Here is a 19811-nt window from a genome sequence, read left to right as displayed (position 1 = left end):
GAGAGAGCAGATTCAGGGGTGTCAAGAATGGTCGACCCCCACCCTAAAGAGCCCCTTTTATATTAAAAGATATATACAGTTACAAGAATGCCCTTATAGGGCTGAAAGATAAAAAGAACAAATAAAATAATAAGAGTAATGTACAACAAGAGCTATTATAATGTACATCAAGGTATATCTTCACGTTTCGATTATTAATCTGTTGGCGAAGGTTTCTAATCATGAACAATGTCAAAAACTAAAAATTATTTCAATGAGAAGCTTCGAGGATTTACTAGGGTTTGGTGAGGCATCACAATCATGAAATATATTCAATTGTTGACCACTATACCATTTTCTATGCATTGAACCTAGAGAAGTTTCAGCTGATTGGATCATTGGAAGATTTCAAGAAATTTCAAAGGAAACAATGATCAGAAGTGATAGGTTGAAGTTTAAAGGAATACTTATAATGCCATCAACAATGGACCATATAGTTAGTTTGTGGTATGTTTCAATCATGAACCATAGAGATGGCAAAAGAAAAGTTTCAAGGTCTTATAATAGAGATGGCAAAAGAAAAGTTTCAAGGTCTTATGCTGTTATAATTGGTTAATTCATATTGGAGGAATATTATAAGCATTTTCAAAGGTCTCAGCTCTCAATATTCTACAATCTCATTTTAAACTCCTGGTATTTGAAGCTCAATGTTCTAATAATATGATTTAGTAGGCATGGGGAAGGTTAAAGATCCAGTACTTTCAAATAGACGTAGAAAGTATGTTAAACTATTGTGATATTTTAAGTTGGAATATTCCCATGTTTTCATAGTTAGTTTGTTGAAACTGAAAATAAAACAGAATTATATGCTACCTGGATGGACTCATGATTTTCACTTATTTCTTTCGTGGTCATGGGAGTTCAAGATGAGTTCTCTAACTTAACGTCATTACTATATCTGAGTGGTACGTTTCTTACCAATGGGATTTGCGTAACAATAAATGAGAGAAAAATTCTAAGCAATAATTAATAAATTGACCTACCTGGATCATAATAATAGGGCCCCCATTGCAATAAAGAAGAGGAGATATCTTAGGAAGTAGAATATCCCACCATGCTTCAACCTGTGACAAATACAAAAGTCCAGCCTATCACAAGCTTTCTAACATGGAAAAGAAAAAAACCTAGATCAGCATCACAGGAGAAGGTATCAGGCATGATACACTTCAGAAACCAAGAGTATTTACATTATTCAAACATAAATGTATTGTTTATAATTGTAATTGTTTTAAAAGGCCTCAAGGCGTGACGCTTACGTCTTGAGGCAAGGCTCTCAGATTTTGCCTCAAGGCTTAAGCCTCATAACTTTTGCTTGAAGCTTAAGCCTTTGTCAGAAAGAGGCGCAAGCCTCAAACCTCAAGGTGTGAGGCATAAGCCTCAAAAACCTACAATAATTGAGTGATTCAATACAAAAAAATATGTTTTTTTTGTAAGTTTAAAACATATTGGAAGGTCACTCTGGTAATTATGGACAAATAAAAAGATTAGAATGAAAAGTTAATAGAGAACATAGAGTTCCTAGTGTCTCTTAGGGTTTTAGAAGAGTTCAATGCAATGAGGGCCAAAAGGAACCTTTATCATTCTTGGTCAAATCAAATGGGATTTTTTTTCTTATAATTCTACACTTTGGTGAATAGAAATCTAAAATCCTAAGTTTGTCATTTTTTCTATTTTCTCTATAAGAAAAATATTATCTACCCAATTTTTGCATCTCAATTCTCTTCCTAATGGATTTGTTTTCTTTTTATTGTTTTTTCCATAGACTAAACCAACTAAATTATTTACTTTCTTATAAAATGTTAGGTAACCAGAATTCTAGATCTATTGGGTATTGGAGAAATTTTCAGGAAAGGAAGTGAAGTTGTTCATGTGTACTTAATCCCAATTGGGTAGGGAGAGTCCATCAGAGCTTAACTATTTGCTTTATTGCAAAGAATTAGATTAGCAAAGTTTCATGGATTTGAGAGGTTGGGAATTGAAGGAAACTTGCAAGTTGCAGTGGAATGGATAACTGGACAAAATTAAGGCTCTTGAAGATATTGGAAAAAACTAAAGGGAGGCCAGAACATTAGAAACCATGGAAGACTCATTCTGATGGTTTAGAAGATTAGATAATGTCCTCATGGATCTGTCAGCTATAAATGGGATCAAAAGGGATATGATGTATCTGGATTCTACTTTCTCAAATACATCCTTTGGTAAACTTCTCACTTCCTCAGTCCAAGGTTTTTTCTGTTTTATTTCCCGCTATACATCCTCAGTATAATTTTACATTACTACAAGAATAAAAGTCATTATGTTATTAATCAAAAATAAAATAAAATAAAACAGAACTCTGAACCAAGTGAATCCCAATACTCTCAATCATTTATTTTCTGACTTACCATCTGATTTATGTCTTCCTATTATTGTTTGTAAGGAAAAGCATAGTTATACTAAGCATCCTATTTCCTATTTCCTATTTCATCATTTATAATTCTTTGTCTTCATCATTTTGTACATCTGCTTCTCTATCTGGTGTCTCTATTATTTCTAGTGTTGCAAAATCTGAGAGTCATCCAAAATGGAAAGAAGCAATGATCTAAGATATGAGAACCCATGTCAATAATGGTAATCAAAAAGTGATTGACCACCCTGTAGGAAAGGAACCAACACAATGCATGTAGGCCTTTACAATTATGCAGGAGGATAATGGCATAGTTAACTAGTACAAAGACAAGTCAGTGGCAAAAGAATTTACTCAAACCTATAGGATTGAACTATGAAGAAACTTTTGCCCCTGCTGCTAAGATGAACACCATTGAAGTTGTGTTGTCTCTCATTATTAATGACTCTTGGTCTCTCCATCAACTAGATGTAAGATAACATTTTATTACATGATGAGTTGAAGGAAAAGGTATAAACGGTGGCACCTCCAGGTTTTGGGTTCCTAGGTTAGGAGGGGAAGTTTACAAACTTAGAAATGTAATCTAAGGGCTCAAACAATCACCTAGGGCCCAGTCTAAATGATTTGTTCAGTCAACTCAGATGTTAGGGTTCATTTATCCTTATTTCATATTTCGATAATGGTAGTTGCTAACTTGCTATAGATAAACGTTTAAACTTTAGATAAGATACAAGATCTAAAAAATTTCTAGCCATAGAATTTGAGAAAAAGGACCTGTAGAGGAGATGGGCCGAATGGCCCATAGACTGTCATTTCATGTTATGTTATGTTATGTTTCTCTTTGTTATGAGCCTTATTCTGGGCCCATACTCTGTAATGTTCTGTTTTTTGTATTTTTCTGCCCACTCAAGGGCCTCTCTGTAATTTATCAAAGATTAACACCTTAATAAAATGTTTAGAGTGTTAGAGTGAGGTTAAGTTCGAAACTCTCACTCTCTAACACTCATTGCCGCCAACTCTCTCTCTTCTCTTCCTCTCTTGTTTGTTTAGATTCTGTTTTGCATCTAATCTCAAACAGTTCCATACATCAAGTGAACTGTTTTTCAACTTGGTATCAGAGCAGGTCATTGCTTGGCGTGTCCCTCATGTGGTTCTAGTTCAGACAACTACATGAGGAGGTTCTAGGGCTGAATGTTTACAGTCATTCGCCTGGTTCTTGGAGGTCATTGGAGGGTGCCCAAGTTTCTATACACTTGGAGAAGGGTTCGGTGACCAGGAAGAATCAGAGAGCAAGTTTTCCAGCCTGATTTGAAATCAGAAAAAGGGGATTTCGAAGCTAGCTCAGAGAGCAAAGTGTTCGGCCTGCTTTGAAGTTCGAACCAGAGATACTGTAAGTTGTTTTCTCAGTTCTTTGCTGAGTTATTTTCTTATTTGGGAGGACTGTTAAAGCATTCAAAGCACACCTCCATTCGGCCCACTGTTGCTGGACTGATTCTACTCAGAAATTTTTGGGTTATTCTGGAAGTGTGGTTCGGCTGCTATTGGACTTCCAAAACTGCTGAAAACTGATCTAAACTAAGTGGTACAAGCCTCTACTTTAGTTCAGCTACTTCTTGGACCTAGACGGAGTGTTCTTGAAGTGATTTCTGCTGGGTTAACAGTGAAGTGTTGACTGTTGCATACATAGTGTTTGTAAAAAGTCCTCTTAGGTACTGTGGACTGTATTTTTTGTTCTCCTTGGGAAATTATTGTTGGGAACCAAGGATCTATTGTTTGGAGGCCTGCTGATTGTTCCTTGAAGGCTGAATCAGGGTTTCTTATCCTTGAATGTGCTGCCACTGAACTTGGTTCTCACAGCTGTCAGATCTGAACTGAGTTTGTGTGTTGCTGTGTTTGCTATTGTTTCAACCCAATCTGAGTTCTTTGAAATCAAGTCACTTTTGGAAGGCTTGCCGAAACCCTAATTGAAGTTGTTACATAATGGACTTCTCAGAAATTGAGAACAAGAGCACTACTGAATATGGACATAATTCGGGAACTACAACTGATTCCTTGTTAGCTATAACTACAGTTAAACTGGATGGAACCAATTATTTGGCCTGGTCACAATCCGTAAAAATTCATATTTGCAGTAGAGGAAAGTGGGGGTTTATCTCTGGGAGCAAGAAAGCTCCCCCAGAGGAGGATCCCTCTTATGAGAAATGGGTGCAAGAGAATTACACAGTGATTGGGTGGCTTGTGAACTCAATGCAGCCACAGATTAGCCAACATTATCTGTGGATGAACTCGGCTAAAGAAATCTGGGATAGTGTTGCAGAAACTTACTCCCAAAAGTTGAATGTTGCCAGAGCCTACAAACTGAGAAGTGATATGAATAATCTAAGGCAGGGGGAGAAGTCACTTGCAACATACTTCTCAACCCTGAAATCTCTATGGCAAGAGATTGATTTGATAGAGGCTGTGACATGGGATACCCTCAAGGATGCTGAAACATACAAGAAATTGGTTGAAAGGAATAGGGTCTTTGAGTTCTTGACAGGGCTCAACTCTGAATATGACATTACAAAGCAAAACATCTTGTCCAAGGAAGATGTTTCATTGTCACAGGCATATGCTTTGGTCAGTAGTGAAGAAAGTAGGAGGCAAGTGCAGGTTCAAGGAGTCAGTATCAATGATCATTTTGCAAATATGGGAATTAAACCCAAAGGGGTTACAGGAGCTCACAATGGCACAGGAAAGAAGGAGGTGGTGTGTGAATATTGTAAGAAGCCGAAACACACAAAGGACAAGTGCTGGAAATTGCATCCCAATCTTGTTCCTATCAAATTCCAGAAGAAGAATGATAGTAGAAAGACAGGAAGTGCACATGCAGCCACAAGCACAGATACAGAGGTTGAGTCTACCAGTGCACAGTTGGCAGCCATGAAAGCTGAATATGAGAAGTTTGGAAAGATGATCAGCCAGCTTGAAGGTGTAACTTCATCATCCAACCCTTCTGGAAGTCCAGCCACCACCGCATTTGCTCACTCAGGTATAAGGGCTTCTGCTAACCATGCATCCACCTCAGGTAATCTCAAAACCCCATGGATCATAGACTCAGGTGCTTCTGATCACATGACCAACCTTTCCACTTTGTTTGTTTCATATGATTTATTTCCTGGTCGTGACAAAATCACCTTAGCTGATGGCTCTCTTGCCCCTATTTCTGGCAAGGGAACTGTCAAGGCTACAGACTCCTTACTCTTATCTTCCACTCTTCATGTACCTAAATTAAATACCAACTTATTATCTGTAAGTAGCTTGACCAAATCATTGAATTGTTGTGTAACATTTTTCCCTTCTCACTGTGTGTTTCAAGACTTGAAGTCTCAGAAGGTGATTGGGAGTGGCCATGAAGCGAATGGAATATACTTGCTTGACACCCCTGGCCAATGCTTTGATCATCCCAAGAATGTTGCTTTTGGTTCTACTTTTCCAGAGTCTGTCAGTAAAATTATGTTGAGTCATTGTCGGTTGGGTCATTTACCGTTTTTCTGCTTTAAGTCATTTGTTTCCCAAACTGTTTAAGGGAGTCAGTGTGTCCAGTCTCAATTGCGAGTCCTGTCAGTTGTCAAAGCATTGTAGAAAAAATTATCCTGTGAGCAATAAAATATCCTCTTTTCCTTTTCATATTGTGCACTCTGATGTGTGGGGGCCTTACCACTTATCCTCTATGGGGGGTTACAGATATTTTATCCTGTTTATTGATGACTTTTCTAGATTCACTTGGATATACTTAATGAAATCCCGGGATGTAGTCCCAAGACTTGTGAGGCAATTTCATGAGCTTGTTTTAACTCAATTTGATACCACAATTAAGGTTTTCAGATCTGACAATGCAAAAGAGTATTTTGAGAAGAATTTATCCTTATATCTCTCTAACATGGGGGTTATTCATCAAAGCTCCTGTGTTAGAACCCTTGAACAAAATGGAGTTTCTGAGAGGAAAAATAGACATATTGTTGAAGTTGCAAGGAGCCTTTTGTTTGCCTCACATGTTCCCACAAGATTTTGGGGTGATGTTGTACTTACTGCTACCTATCTCATAAACCGTATGCCATCCAGGGTTTTAGGGTTTAAATCCCCCTTCTGTCTTCTTCATCCAGGCAAGGATCTCTTCCCAATTCCTCTTCGTGTGTTTGGCTGTACCTGCTATGTTCACATTCCAAGTGTGCAGAGACATAAGTTTGAACCGAAAGCCCACAAATGTATCTTCCTTGGTTACTCCCCCACACAAAAGGGTTATTGTTGTTTTGATCCAAAGACTGGCACCCGACATGTTTCTATGGATGTTACCTTTGATGAACTTTCTCCTTTTTATGGTTCCTCTCAGGAAGGACATTGTCCACAGGGGGAGAGTCTGTCACAAGTTTTTGCTCTTCCTCTTCCTGTCCCAGTTGAGCCTATTGACAAACCTGTATCCTCACCAAGTGAATCAAAGGAGGATCAATCACTTCATACCTCTTGTCCTAGTGCCCCTATTTCTTTACCTCCTCGTCCTACCCATAATTCCAAAGTGTATCAAAGGCAGAGATCCAGGAATGAGCAAGTAGTTTCCCTTACAACAGATGAAGCTCATACATTCCCAATCACAGATGAGATAACAGGTACTGCTTTAGCTCCTTTGGAATCATCCTTCCCAGACCTTGATGTCCCCATTGCTATTAGGAAAGGAAAGCGGAAGTGTACTGCACACTGCATTTCCAAACACCTTTCTTATGACCTGCTTTCTTCTTCATACTTTGCCTACCTCTCTTCTGTTGCTTCTAACCCCATTCCTAGGTCTATCTCAAAAGCTCTTGGAATTCCAGAATGGAGAGATGCCATGAAGACTGAAATGGATGCTCTACATGCAAATGGTACTTGGGAGGTGGTGGATTTGCCTGAAATGAAGGATCCAGTTGGGTGCAAGTGGGTTTTTACCATTAAATACAGGGCTGATGGAACTATTGAGAGGTACAAGGCCAAACTTGTTGCAAAAGGCTACACACAGACATATGGGATTGACTACCTGGAGACTTTGGCCCCTGTTGCCAAGATGACATCTGTGAGGGTTCTTTTATCTCTGGAAATTCACTTTGATTGGCCTCTCTATCAGTTAGATGTAAAGAATGCATTTCTGAATGGTGACTTACATGAGGAGGTCTACATGTGTCTTCCTCCAGGAATGTATGGGAGAGATATGCAAGGAAAGGTATGTAAATTGAAGAAATCACTTTATGGTCTCAAACAATCTCCGAGAGCCTGGTTTGAGAGATTTAGAGCTACACTTGTTAAATTCGGCTATGTTCAGACACAGTCAGATCATACTTTGTTTGTAAAGAAAAGTGGATCTCTAGCAGTGTATCTCATTGTGTATGTTGATGACATTATAGTGACTGGTGATGATGCCTCAGGCATTCTGGCCCTTAAGTCTTTCCTCCGTACAGAATTTGAGATTAAGGATCTGGGGGAGTTGAGATACTTCCTTGGCATAGAAGTTGCCAGATCCAAGGATGGGATTCTTATTTCCCAAAGGAAATATGTCCTTGATTTGTTGTCTGAAACTGGAAAACTGGGTGCAAGACCAGCTGCAACTCCCATTGATATGAGTCACAAACTTTCAGCTTCGGATGGAACTTTGTTGGAAGACAAAGGGGTCTTTCAGAGACTTCTTGGGAAGCTTCTGTATCTGTGCATGACTAGGCCAGATATTGCGTATGCTGTCAGTTGCATTAGCCAGTTCATGCATGCTCCTAGAGATACTCATATGGCAGCAGCAGAACGGATTTTGTGCTATCTGAAAGGCTCTCCAGGAAAAGGAATTCTATTTACCAAGCATGGTCATCTGAAACTTGAAGCCTATACTGATGCTGATTGGGCTGCAAATATTGATGATAGAAGATCTACTTCAGGGTATTGTAGTCTGGTGGCTGGTAATGTTGTCTCTTGGAGGAGTAAGAAACAATCTGTTGTGGCCCGATCCTCCGTAGAAGCAGAGTATAGAGCCATGGCACATGGAGTCTCGGAATTGTTGTGGCTAAGGTCCTTAATGGAAGAACTTGGGATTGATCATGACAAACCCATGATGTTGTACTGTGATAATCAGGCTGCCATCAACATTGCTCACAACCCGGTACAACATGATCGAACTAAACATATTGAGGTTGATCGATACTTTATTCGAGAAAGAGTCTCCTCCGGTGAAGTGTCTTCCATTCATTACTTCTGAAGGACAATTGGTAGATTTTCTCACCAAGGGCATTTCCAAGGCAAGGCTTCAACATGACACTGGCAAGCTGGGCATGATTAACATCTATGCTCAACTTGAGGGGGAGTGTAGAGGAGATGGGCCAAATGGCCCATAGACTATCATTTCATGTTATGTTATGTTTCTCTTTGTTATGGGCCCATACTCTGTAATGTTCTATTTTTTGTATTTTTCTGCCCACTCAAGGGCCTCTCTGTAATTTATCAAAGATTAACACCTTAATAAAATGTTTAGAGTGTTAGAGTGAGGTTAAGTTCGAAACTCACTCTCTAACACTCATTGCCGCCAGCTCTCTCTCTTCTCTTCCTCTCTTGTTTGTTTAGTTTCTGTTTTGCATCTAATCTCAAATAGTTCCATACATCAAGTGAACTGTTTTTCAACCGGACCTAAACTCCCTAAAATACTTCTTTAGCATAAAATTGCTAAGCATAAGAAAGAAATTTCCATATCCTAATGGAAGTATACTCCAGATCTTCTTAAGGAGACAAGAAAATTTGGTCCTAAACCAATTGAGACAACTATTTAGTCAAACATGAAGCTGGATTGTTAGCTTAGTGAATTAGATCAGGATGTCACCTTGTTCTAATGACTTGTTGGTAAGATGATCTACTTGTCACTTGCCTAACTAAATATTTTTCATGCAATAGGTATTGTGAATCAGTATGTATTCTCCTCAATCTACTACTCTAATCATGGCAATCTAATCCTATTTTACCTTATGGGTACTTCAAGAAAAGGTTTATTCCATAAGAATAGTCATATGAGAGTAGAAGCTTATACAGATATTGACTAGGAGGTTCAGTTGCAAATTAGTGATCCTCATCTGGATATTGTACATCTATTGATGGCAATATTGTCATTTGGAAAAGTTAAAAATGCAGTAGTTTCTAGATCAAGGAGCTCGGTTGCTCAGTAGAGGGTCCAGTGAGTCTAACAAGGCCATCACCTAATGTTGGTCCCAGCTACCTAGGCTCTTGGGAGGGGCGGACTGGATACAAACCTAACCTTTGGCTTATTTATTTATTTATTTATTCATTCATTTATTTATTTTGTACAATGTGGCTTCTCTCATAAGAGGGTCCAATGAGTATATTGAGATAACAAAGTTTCTATCAACATTACTCACGACCTAGTGCAACATGATTGAACCAATACTGAAGTACATAGATGTTCTATTAGAGGATAAGTTGCTTCCAATGATATTTGCCTTGTTTTTGTGTATAAAAGGATCAGTTGCAGAAGTGTTAACCAAATCTGTTGGGAAGTCTCAGTTATCTAATGTTCTTGGCAAACTAGCCATGTTTGATATCTTTGAAGAAGATCTTGATCAAGCTGTGTAAAAGTGTAAAACAATCAAGGACAAGCCATACCAATTAAGGTATTGTCTTCAAGATAGTAAATTCCCCCACAATTAGAAAGATCCTTTTCTTTTATCAGTAAAGCTCTTCTAAAAATTGCAGGTATCTCAAGAAATTTCTACCCCTAGGATACAATGCCCACACACTAGTTTCATGCAACCAAAGGATGCTGAAAGCTGAACCACTGTAGTCGAAGTAGCAGAAAAGAGGAGAAGAAGAAGAGATGCTGGAATGTCGAACTGTACTTGCAGTCGGCCATGCCTTTATTTATATACAAGTGAAGTACAAAGTACAAGAAATTATTGGGATACCCCTGATTAGTGATGGGACACCCAGAAGACTTAAGACATAAACAAGATTAGGCCCATTAGCAAAGGCCCAGTTACAAGATAAGTTTAACATAAGAATGGGCTAATAGGAATTCTTATCAGTCGAACACACTCAAGCCTTCTAACATATCAATCATGTTTAGCTTGCCAAGTATGTCCTTGAACTTTGTAGTTGCCAGCCCTTTTGTTAATACATCTGCAATCTGCACTTCTGATGGAGTATAAGGCACACAGAGTTCCCCTGAAACAATTCTCTCTCTTACAAAGTGTCAATCAATTTCAATATGTCTTGTCCTGTCATGTTGTACTGGATTATTGGCAATGTTGATAGCAGCTTTATTATCACAATACAACTTGAGAGGACCTTCAGTCTTGATACCAAGCTCATTAAGGAGAGTTCTGAGCCATAAGAGTTCAGCAACCCCGTGTGCCATAGCTCGGTATTCTGCTTCTGCACTTGATCTAGCCACAACATTCTGCTTCTTACTGCGCCATGTGACTAGGTTTCCTCCCAAGAATGTACAGTAACCTGAGGTTGACTTTCTGTCTCCAACAGACCTAGCCCAATCAACATCAGTGTAGGCTTCAATTCCAAGTCTGTTGTTCTTCCTGAATAGAATTCCTTTCCCTGGGCAAGTTTTCAAGTATCTTAGAATTCTTTCCACTGCTCTCATATGAGGAGTCTTTGGTGAGTGCATGAATTGGCTGACAGCATGCACTACATAGGCAATGTCTAGCCAAGTGAGGGATAGGTATATCAGTTTTCCTACCAATTTTTGGTACCTTTCCTTATAACAGAATTCCTCACCCATTGATTCTTGTAATCCATGGTTCGGTTCTATTGGTGTGTCTACTGGCCTGCACCCCATCATGCCTGTTTCTTCTAGGAGATCTAGCACATATTTTCGTTGACATATGTAGATTCCTTCTCTTGATCTAGCAACTTCAATCCCGAGAAAATATCTCAGATTTCCCAGGTCCTTGATCTCAAATTCTGAAGCTAAGAACTCCTTCAGCCTCTTCATCTCTTTCACATCATTTCCAGTAATCACCATATCATCCACATAAACAATGAGAGTTGTAAGTTTTTCATCCCGTCTCCTTGTAAACAATGTATGATCCGCACTGCTCTGAGTGTACCCCACTTTCTTCATGGCCATACAAAGTCTCTCAAACCATGCCCGGGGAGATTGCTTCAAGCCATACAAAGCTTTCCTTAGTTTACACACCTTCTTTCCAACATTATATCCAGGTGGGGGTTCCATGAATACCTCTTCATGTAGATCACCATTTAGGAAAGCATTCTTCACATCCAGCTGATGAAGTTCCCAAGAGAATTTTGCAGCTAATGACAGTAGAACCCTGATTGTGTTGAGCTTTGCTACCGGGGCAAAGGTTTCCTTGTAGTCAATTCCTTCCTTTTGTGTAAATCCTTTGCCACAAGTCTGGCCTTGTATCTTTCAATTGACCCATCTTCCCTGTGCTTTACTATGAATACCCACTTGCACCCAACAGTGCCTTTCCCTTCTGATAGGTCCACCAATTCCCACATTCTTGCTTTCATTAGGGCTTTCATCTCTTCATTCATGGCTTCTATCCATCTTGGATCAGATACCACCTCTGAATATCTGGAAGGGACACATACAGAGGAAAGAGCAGACACAAAGGAATGATAGGCAGGTGATAAATGTGAATAAGAGACATAATCAGCTATGCAATGCCGAGTGGTACAAAAACAAACAGGCTTACGGAGAGCAATGGGAAGATCCAAATCTGAATTGAGAGAGTCAGAATTACCTTGGATTGCAGAGACAGATTGATCTGAGTCCAACTGGTTGCAATCATGAGGTTGAGGGCCCTTCTTCCTTCTACTGTATGTAAGTATCTCTTTCTCTTGCCTGCTGGAATCATCAGGAGCATCAGCTGAAGCTGGAGATGTAACTGGCACAACGGGAGTCTCACTAGGTCGACCCGGAATGTTACAGCTAGGAGTAGTGGAAGGTGATGAAAGGGGAACAAAAAAGAAGGGAGAATGAGAATCCTCTTCCATCCCACTAGTCTCCCCTTGAAGAGGATTCTGAGAAGATTGGAAATAGGGTTGAGACTCAAAAAAGACTACATCTCTGGTGACATTTTTTCTTGGAGACAGGATCATAACACTTATACCCCTTTTGCGTAGGAGAGTAACCCAAAAAAATTCCCTTTGTAGCCTTAGGATCCAGCTTGGTTTTCTTTGGATCCTTCACATGTATGAAGCATGTACATCCAAAAACCCATGGGGGAAGAGGAAATTCTGGAAGAGTGGGACACAACACAGAGAAAGAGGTCTTCATACCCAGTACCTTAGATGGCATCCGATTTATCAGGTATGATGCAGTGAGAACAGCTTGAGACCAATATTGCTTGGGCACATTGTGCTGGAAAAGTAGAGCTCGAACTGTCTCCATTAGGTGCCTGTTCTTGTGCTCAGCAACTCCATTTCGCTGAGGGGTGTAAGCACATGATGATTGATGTAACATGCCTTCGTCTTCCATGAATGAGTTCAGGGATCTTTCAAAATATTTAGCTGCATTGTCTGAACGGAATTGTTTAATCTTCTTATCAAATTGGGTTTCAACCATCTTGCAAAACATCATAGTTATCCGTGGAACTTCTTCACGTCCTTTTAACAGATAAATCCAAGTGCACCGAGAATAATGGTCAATAAAACTGATAAAATAACGAAAGCCATCAATGGAGACAATGGGTGAAGGACCCCAAACATCAGAATGGACCAAATCAAAAGGGGCTTGAATTTCATTACTAGAAATTGGATACATTGATCTGCATTGTTTTGACATTTGACACACATCACAAACTAAACTTTGACTCGGAATGCCCTTACATAAATCGGGAAACAACATTGCTAAAGAAGAAAAAGACAAATGACCTAGCCTAACATGCCACAAGTGCAGCCTAGCTCTTGACTCCACACTTTCTAGACTAGTAGTAGCAAAAGCTTGCAGTGCTGAACTGACATCTGCATCAAAATAGTAGAGGCCCTCATACTCATGACCACTCCCAATCGTTCTCCTCGTCAATCTGTCCTGAAAAACACAATGAGAGGGAAAAAAAGTTATACTGCAGTTCAAATTTCTTGTAAGCTTTGAAACAGACAACAAACTTAATGTAAGACTAGGAACATGTAAGACTGATTTAAGAGAGAGATCCTTGCTTAGGTCAACCACTCCCTTTCCCGAGATGGTGGAGAGGGACCCATCAGCTACTCTCATCTTATCCTGGCCAGACAATAAATGATATGAGGAGAATAATGAGGACATATGTGTCATATGGTCAATGGCTCCTGAGTCAATCACCCAAGAGCTAGAATTAATGGAACTAGTTGCACTAAATGCAGAGGTTGTACCTGATTTGGCAAGAGAGGTGGAAGCTAAAGGATTGTTCTTCAGACGGGCAAATGCCCGGCTGAGAACCTCTACCTCACTAGCTGTAAAGCCCAAGGTACTTGGTCCAGAGGAATCAGCAACCTGCTTTGTGGTGGAAGAGAACACTGGCTGAGTACTCTGTGAGATGTCACTACTGCTGTTGGTGGCAAGATTCCCACTTGCTGTGTGGCCCTTATGTTGCCTTTTTTCCTTTCTCAGAGCAGCTGGCTTCAGATGAGGGTACAAGACCCAACATTTCTCCTTTGTGTGTTTCTCACCACCACAATGGGTACACTTGAGGGACTTCTTGTCTGAAAATCTGCTTCCCTTAGTGGAGACTAAGGCTGAATGTTCTCCAGATAGTTCTGTTGCTTGTGTCTGGGAGTCAACCTGCATCTCCTTTCTCCTTACTTCTTCATTCCTCACCAGGTAGTAAACATGATGAAGCTCAGGTAATTCATCTCTCCCTAGAATCTGTGACCTTACACCTTCATATATAGGGTCTAAGCCTGCTAGGAACTTGAAGGCTCTGCCCTCCTCAATCTGCTTGTCATGCCTCTCCTTATCCCTGGCATTTTCCCAATCCAAAATCATGTGATGGTCAAGTTCTTCCTAGAGACCTTCCAGTGTTGCAAAGTATGTTGCCACGGACATGTCACCTTACCTTAGGGCTGCAATGTCTTGGTTCAGCCTGTAGATTCTAGCATTATTCTTCTTTTGGCCATATGTCTTAGATACTTTCTCCCAGATTTTAGTGGCTATAGGAAAATGATGAACAGTTCTGGCCACCCGAGGAGTCATGGAGGCCAGCAACCAAGACATAACTGTGGCATTTTCCTTGCGCCACACAGTGTATTCAGGGCTGCTGATTTCTGGTTCCTTTTTATCTCCATCCAAATAGCCTGTGAGGTCACGAGAGGTAATGAACAGTCTTGCTGAGACAGACCACTCTCTAAAGTTATACTCATCCAATAGCACACTTGTAATCTGCAAGCTATGCAGATTAGGGTTCTCCAGGTTTGAGGACCTTATAACAGGTCTGTTATCTTTAGAAGAAACTTCACCGAATAGTGATGACATCCTAACTTCGGTCAAGGAGTTGTTCACAGTACTGTTGGGTGGTTCTGGTTAGGGCTGGCCGAAGTAGTCACAGAATTCACAGTGCTGATAGCACACCAGATAGGCTTCACCTCAGAGTTCACAGTGCTGGTAGCACACCGGATAGGCTTCACTTGGACTAAACCAGTTCGGGTACAGCAGCAAGGAAAAGTCTGTAACTGAACCAGTTCACAGAGCTGGAGTAGGGCTGGTAACCGACCTGGAAATGATCTGTGTAACTGAAGTCGCCACAGTTCTGTAAAGGTCTTTCTGAACCAGTTCTGATGCAGGTTCTGATTAGCCGAAGTAACCTCAGCAGGCCCTGACAGCTCGCAACACAGTTTCAGACTTGCCGAGACTGTCACAGTTCTGAAGCAATTCTGTTACAGCAGCAAAAGGGTGTTCTGGGCTGGTAACCGACCTGTGCTATGCAGACTCCACTTGAACTTCGAGTACTGCAACTGTAAAGGGAGTTCCCCTCCTTACAGACAACACTAGGACTGCTGAAATCAGTCCTCAACTAGGTATGTCCTATACAGACCTCTTCTTAGCAGCCGAATAGCTGCTAACTACTAGAAACTAGTAGGACTCCAGCTTCAGGGTCTTACCTCCCTTGCGCCCTACAACCAAGGGAAACCCTAGGTCGAACCTTGTGTTGTTCTCCTGCAACCCTAGGGTTTCACAGCAGCAACCCAGATAAGAAAAAGGTGAAATACAGCAAGAAAGAGGAGATGGCGTCGGCAGTAACCAGGAAGGTGCTCAATGCTCTGATACCATGAAAGCTGAACCACTGTAGTCGAAGTAGCAGAAAAGAGGAGAAGAAGAAGGGATGCTGGAATGCCGAACTGTACTTGCAGTCGACCATGCCTTTATTTATATATAAGTGAAGTACAAAGTACAAGAAATTACTGGGATACCCCTGATTAGTGATGGGACACCCAGAAGACTTAAGACATAAACAAGATTAGGCCCATTACCAAAGGCACAGTTACAAGATAAGTTTAACATAAGAATGGGCTAATAGGAATTCTTATCAGCCGAACACACTCAAGCCTTCTAACATATCATTCTAAAAGATGCAATTCTTCCAATCACAGTGAAACAAATATCCAGAAAAAATAATGAGGAAACAAGAGAATAAGAGAACTCAAGAGGAGAGAACTTTGAGATCGCAATTGTGTCATTCAGGATTATCCCATTTGATCCATTCATTGGCCTTTTAGTGACTCCCATAGCTTCACAATTGACCATTTGAAACTGTGTGCCTTTTTATGTTGAAAAGACACCAGCTCTCTCATTGATCACAACAGCTGTGTCTCTACAATTTATTTCAATTTTGAGGCTTTCCTAAATTGTAACTAGTCACAATGGCTATCTCATGCATCCCTTCATTCCAATGAGTAACATAGAATCTTAACCTTTAGATCTACTTAATTGTGATGACCAAGATCATGACCATTTTGGAATTAAATAGGTGTTGGAGTACAGACAAAATGGAGCATTGGCAGCTTCCAAATTATAGTGATTCTCTCTCGTCCATGTCTGCACCCACATATGCACTTGAGAGAATTTAAAAAATGTATATTCCAAATATTGGCCTTCACAAGACTTGAACCCTTATAACTATAGTTTGAAAACAAAGCCCATAATTCCCATAATATTTTCACCTAAGAGGAACCTATTGAAAATTTTGTAAACAAATATATATAACTTTTGAAAATACCCCAAAATAATATCTGAAACCAGCTTGAGGGGGTGTGTTGTTTGGTAATTGGTACACTAGGACCACATCATATGGTGTGCATGAGTTTAAACATATATAGGAGTAATAAGCCATTAGATATTCTATTTAATGGTAAATAAAATAGGAATAGGGAAACAACTCAGCCTTTTCTATTCAATCTCTTCTTCTTTCTCCCTGCTTTTGTTCATTACATTTGACTATTAATGTCACACCATTTGACACATAATGCAATTGTTGACAACTTGACATGGCTATATCTCTATCGATGAGGTAATTGGCAGCTAAAATCACAAGAGGATAACCATAGAAAGGACCTTGCCCTATGAGATGCCAAAAAACTCCCCGTAAACAAGAATTTTAATGGCCTCGTTAACATTACTTAAAACGAATCTATAGAAGTGGTGAGCTCATTTGAACCATGTGACAAGTCTAGTTGTCACGTGAGATGAATAAATAACCTTGGGCCGGGGCAAGGATAAGGCTCATTTGACGCCAGTGGTTGTTTGCATAATAAAATGGTGAGCTTGCTGGGAAATCCCTACAAGGTGGAACTTATTGGACCATGTGACAAGTCTAGTTGTCACATGAGATCAACTAATGGGCCAACGATGGGAGACCAGAAGATTGGTCCATCTTCTTCCCAAATCGAAGACCATTGAAGTTCCACTTATGCTAACCCAAACTCAACAACGAAGGCAAAGCTGCAAATGGTCTCAAGGTCGGAGGCAGAGAATAGGCACTCAAATGGAAATATTTCGGATCACCCCAACCCTAGATACACAAGATCAAGATCAGAGGACATTGAAGATGATGATAAGAGGTGGGAAACATGTATACACTCAAATGAAGAAGATTCAGTTGCAGAGGATGAATCAGCTGATGAATACGAAGGGGAGGATTACAAACTGCATGAGAAAAATGAGAACGACCTAAATACATACATTTTATTTGGAGAAGACGACTTGGAATCAAAAGAAGCTTCCTCTTTGAGTCTAGTAACACTCGGTAGAGGTGTCAACACAACGGAGAACAAGGAGGCTTCCGGAGTAGCTCTTCGAAGCTCAGACACTGAGAAACCAAAACCAAGTATTGCTTCTAGGCAGGGGGATCGTAATGAAATAGTGGAGGTTCACTCGAAGCTGTAAAGAGAGCCCAGTTACTGTGGAACAACAAGCCAGAGTAAGCAGTCAGCAGGCTGATACTTTAACAGAAGCTTCCCAAGTTAAAACCCCAAGCAGGTCAAATAATGCTAATCATACCCCTGAGCAAGAAAAACTACCTAAACCTTCTCCCCACTTGGAACCAGGTAAAATTGTGAATTCAATTTTGTCTACTAATTGTTGTTCAGTGTCCATAGCTCCTATTTCAGGTTCTAAGGAAATCAAGTTGCCACAAATTGATGATAGGGTACAGGCAGTTAGAGAAGCTGGGGGTGAGAGCCAAAAAGAAAAGGAAGAGAGTTTAAAAATTTGGGATATGATTGAAAGTATGCTTGAATACCTCAAAATAAATGAACCAGAGGAGGAAGGTAATGAGCAGGTGAGGGAAAAAAGGACCAGCCCTAATATCGGTATTGCAAATTACAGGGAAAACTTGGGGGGAGTAGGGGTGAGAGAAAAAGTACATGAGACTAGCGACTCAGTGGCTGAATTTGTGAAAAAACTGGGGTGCAAGCTGCAAAATCCAGATGATCTCAAAATTTACCCAAGGAAGAATAAGGAGGAAGGAAAGATCAAGAAGAGGAAGTTGAGTGCAGTGGAAAGGCTAAGAAGGGATGTAAAGGAAGATAAGGAATTCAGTGAGAGAAGGGGGAGGGTTAGAGGGAACAAATAGAAGGAATAGAAAGAAGGGAAAAGTGTGACCGGAAAAATGAAGATAATTAACTGGAATGTTAGTAAAGATGGCAACTTGACCCATTCCCATGGGCCCCGCCCTGCCCTGCCCCGGTCAGGGCAGGTTTTTTGACCATTGGTTGGGGAAAATCTGAAACTTTGGGGGTTGAGGATGGGGCGGGGGTGGTATTTGTGCACCCCACCCGACTATATTATATAACATAATACATATAAAATTGTTAATATATGCTAATGTATATTATATCATATTATATTATACTATTTTATATTACATAATATAAAATAATTCTAGGTAGGTTTCAAAAAAATAAAAATAAATAAATTTATAAGTATACAAGTAAGAATGGTCAGGGCGGGACGAGGCAAAGTCGAGGATCCCCATGCCACATGGGGACGGGGATGGGGTTAAGATTTTTAGCCCCACTAGGGTTCGGGGTGGGGATAGGGCAGGGAATTTCAATTCGGGGTCGGGTACGGGACAGGCAAAACCCGGCTCCGCCCCGCCCCATTGCCATTCCTAAATGTTGGAGGTTTGGGAAGGGTAAGGAAAAAACCATGATCAAGGAAGTGTCTAGAAGATAGAGAAGCCAAATATTGTGTTAATCCAAGAATCTAAGGCTGTTGAAGTTGATAAAAGATGGATCAGAAGCATTTGGAGAGCGAAGGGATTAAACTGGGTAGTTTTACCTTCGTGGGGGGCCTCTGGTGGTGTAGTGACAATTTGGAATAGTGAGACCCTAATTGGAGTGGAGGAATTAGTGGGTAATTTACTATCTCAATCAAATTCAGGCAGGCGACAGATGGTTTCGAATGGGTGATGGCTAATGTTTACAGTCCTAATGGATATAGAGAAAGAAATGATCTTTGGGAGGAACTAGAGAATATAAGGGGTTTATGGGATGGACCTTGGTGTCTAGGAGGTGATTCCAATGTCATTAGATTCACGAATGAGACAAACAACCCTAGGCAAAGGTTTAATCAAAGTATGAGGAAGTTCAATCAGTTTATTAATACTTTTGAACTTAAGGAACTGGCCCTTTCTCATGGTAATTTCACTTGGTCCAATATGCAAGCCAACCCAATTTGTTCTAAATTGGAGATTTTGATTCATAATGGATTGGGAGGAACATTGGGGAAGCTTAATGTCTAGAGCTCTTCCAAGAGTAACATTGGACCGCTAGCCATTTTCCATATGTAAGGCTAATGTGGGGGTATAGGTCCAACTCCTTTCAGGTTTGAGAATGTGGTTAACTTCTACTGGATTTATTTTGAAGGTCAATGAATGGTGGG

The 19811-nt window shown here is 40.3% G+C and overlaps 1 protein-coding gene across 3 annotated transcripts in view; it reads right to left on the bottom strand.

Annotated features, from left to right (window-relative positions):
- The window catches only part of BGAL17 (beta-galactosidase 17), a 77529-nt gene that overhangs the window by 49321 nt on the left and 8397 nt on the right, over positions 1-19811 (bottom strand). For all 3 annotated transcript variants that reach the window (XR_016079459.1, XR_016079460.1, XM_010263789.3), the window contains exon 5: positions 1023-1103. Coding sequence is in view for 1 of the 3 variants with exons in the window: in XM_010263789.3 (XP_010262091.1) it covers positions 1023-1103 (81 nt within the window). In the remaining 2 variants the exon portion in view is untranslated. The remainder of the gene's footprint in view (positions 1-1022; positions 1104-19811) is intronic.

This window comes from Nelumbo nucifera, chromosome 8 (assembly GCF_055504915.1).
Source record: "Nelumbo nucifera cultivar China Antique chromosome 8, China Antique-T2T, whole genome shotgun sequence".
NCBI lineage: Eukaryota > Viridiplantae > Streptophyta > Magnoliopsida > Proteales > Nelumbonaceae > Nelumbo > Nelumbo nucifera.
The sequence above is the reverse complement of the archived record's forward strand: the minus strand, read 5'-3'. Positions and strand labels throughout refer to the sequence as shown.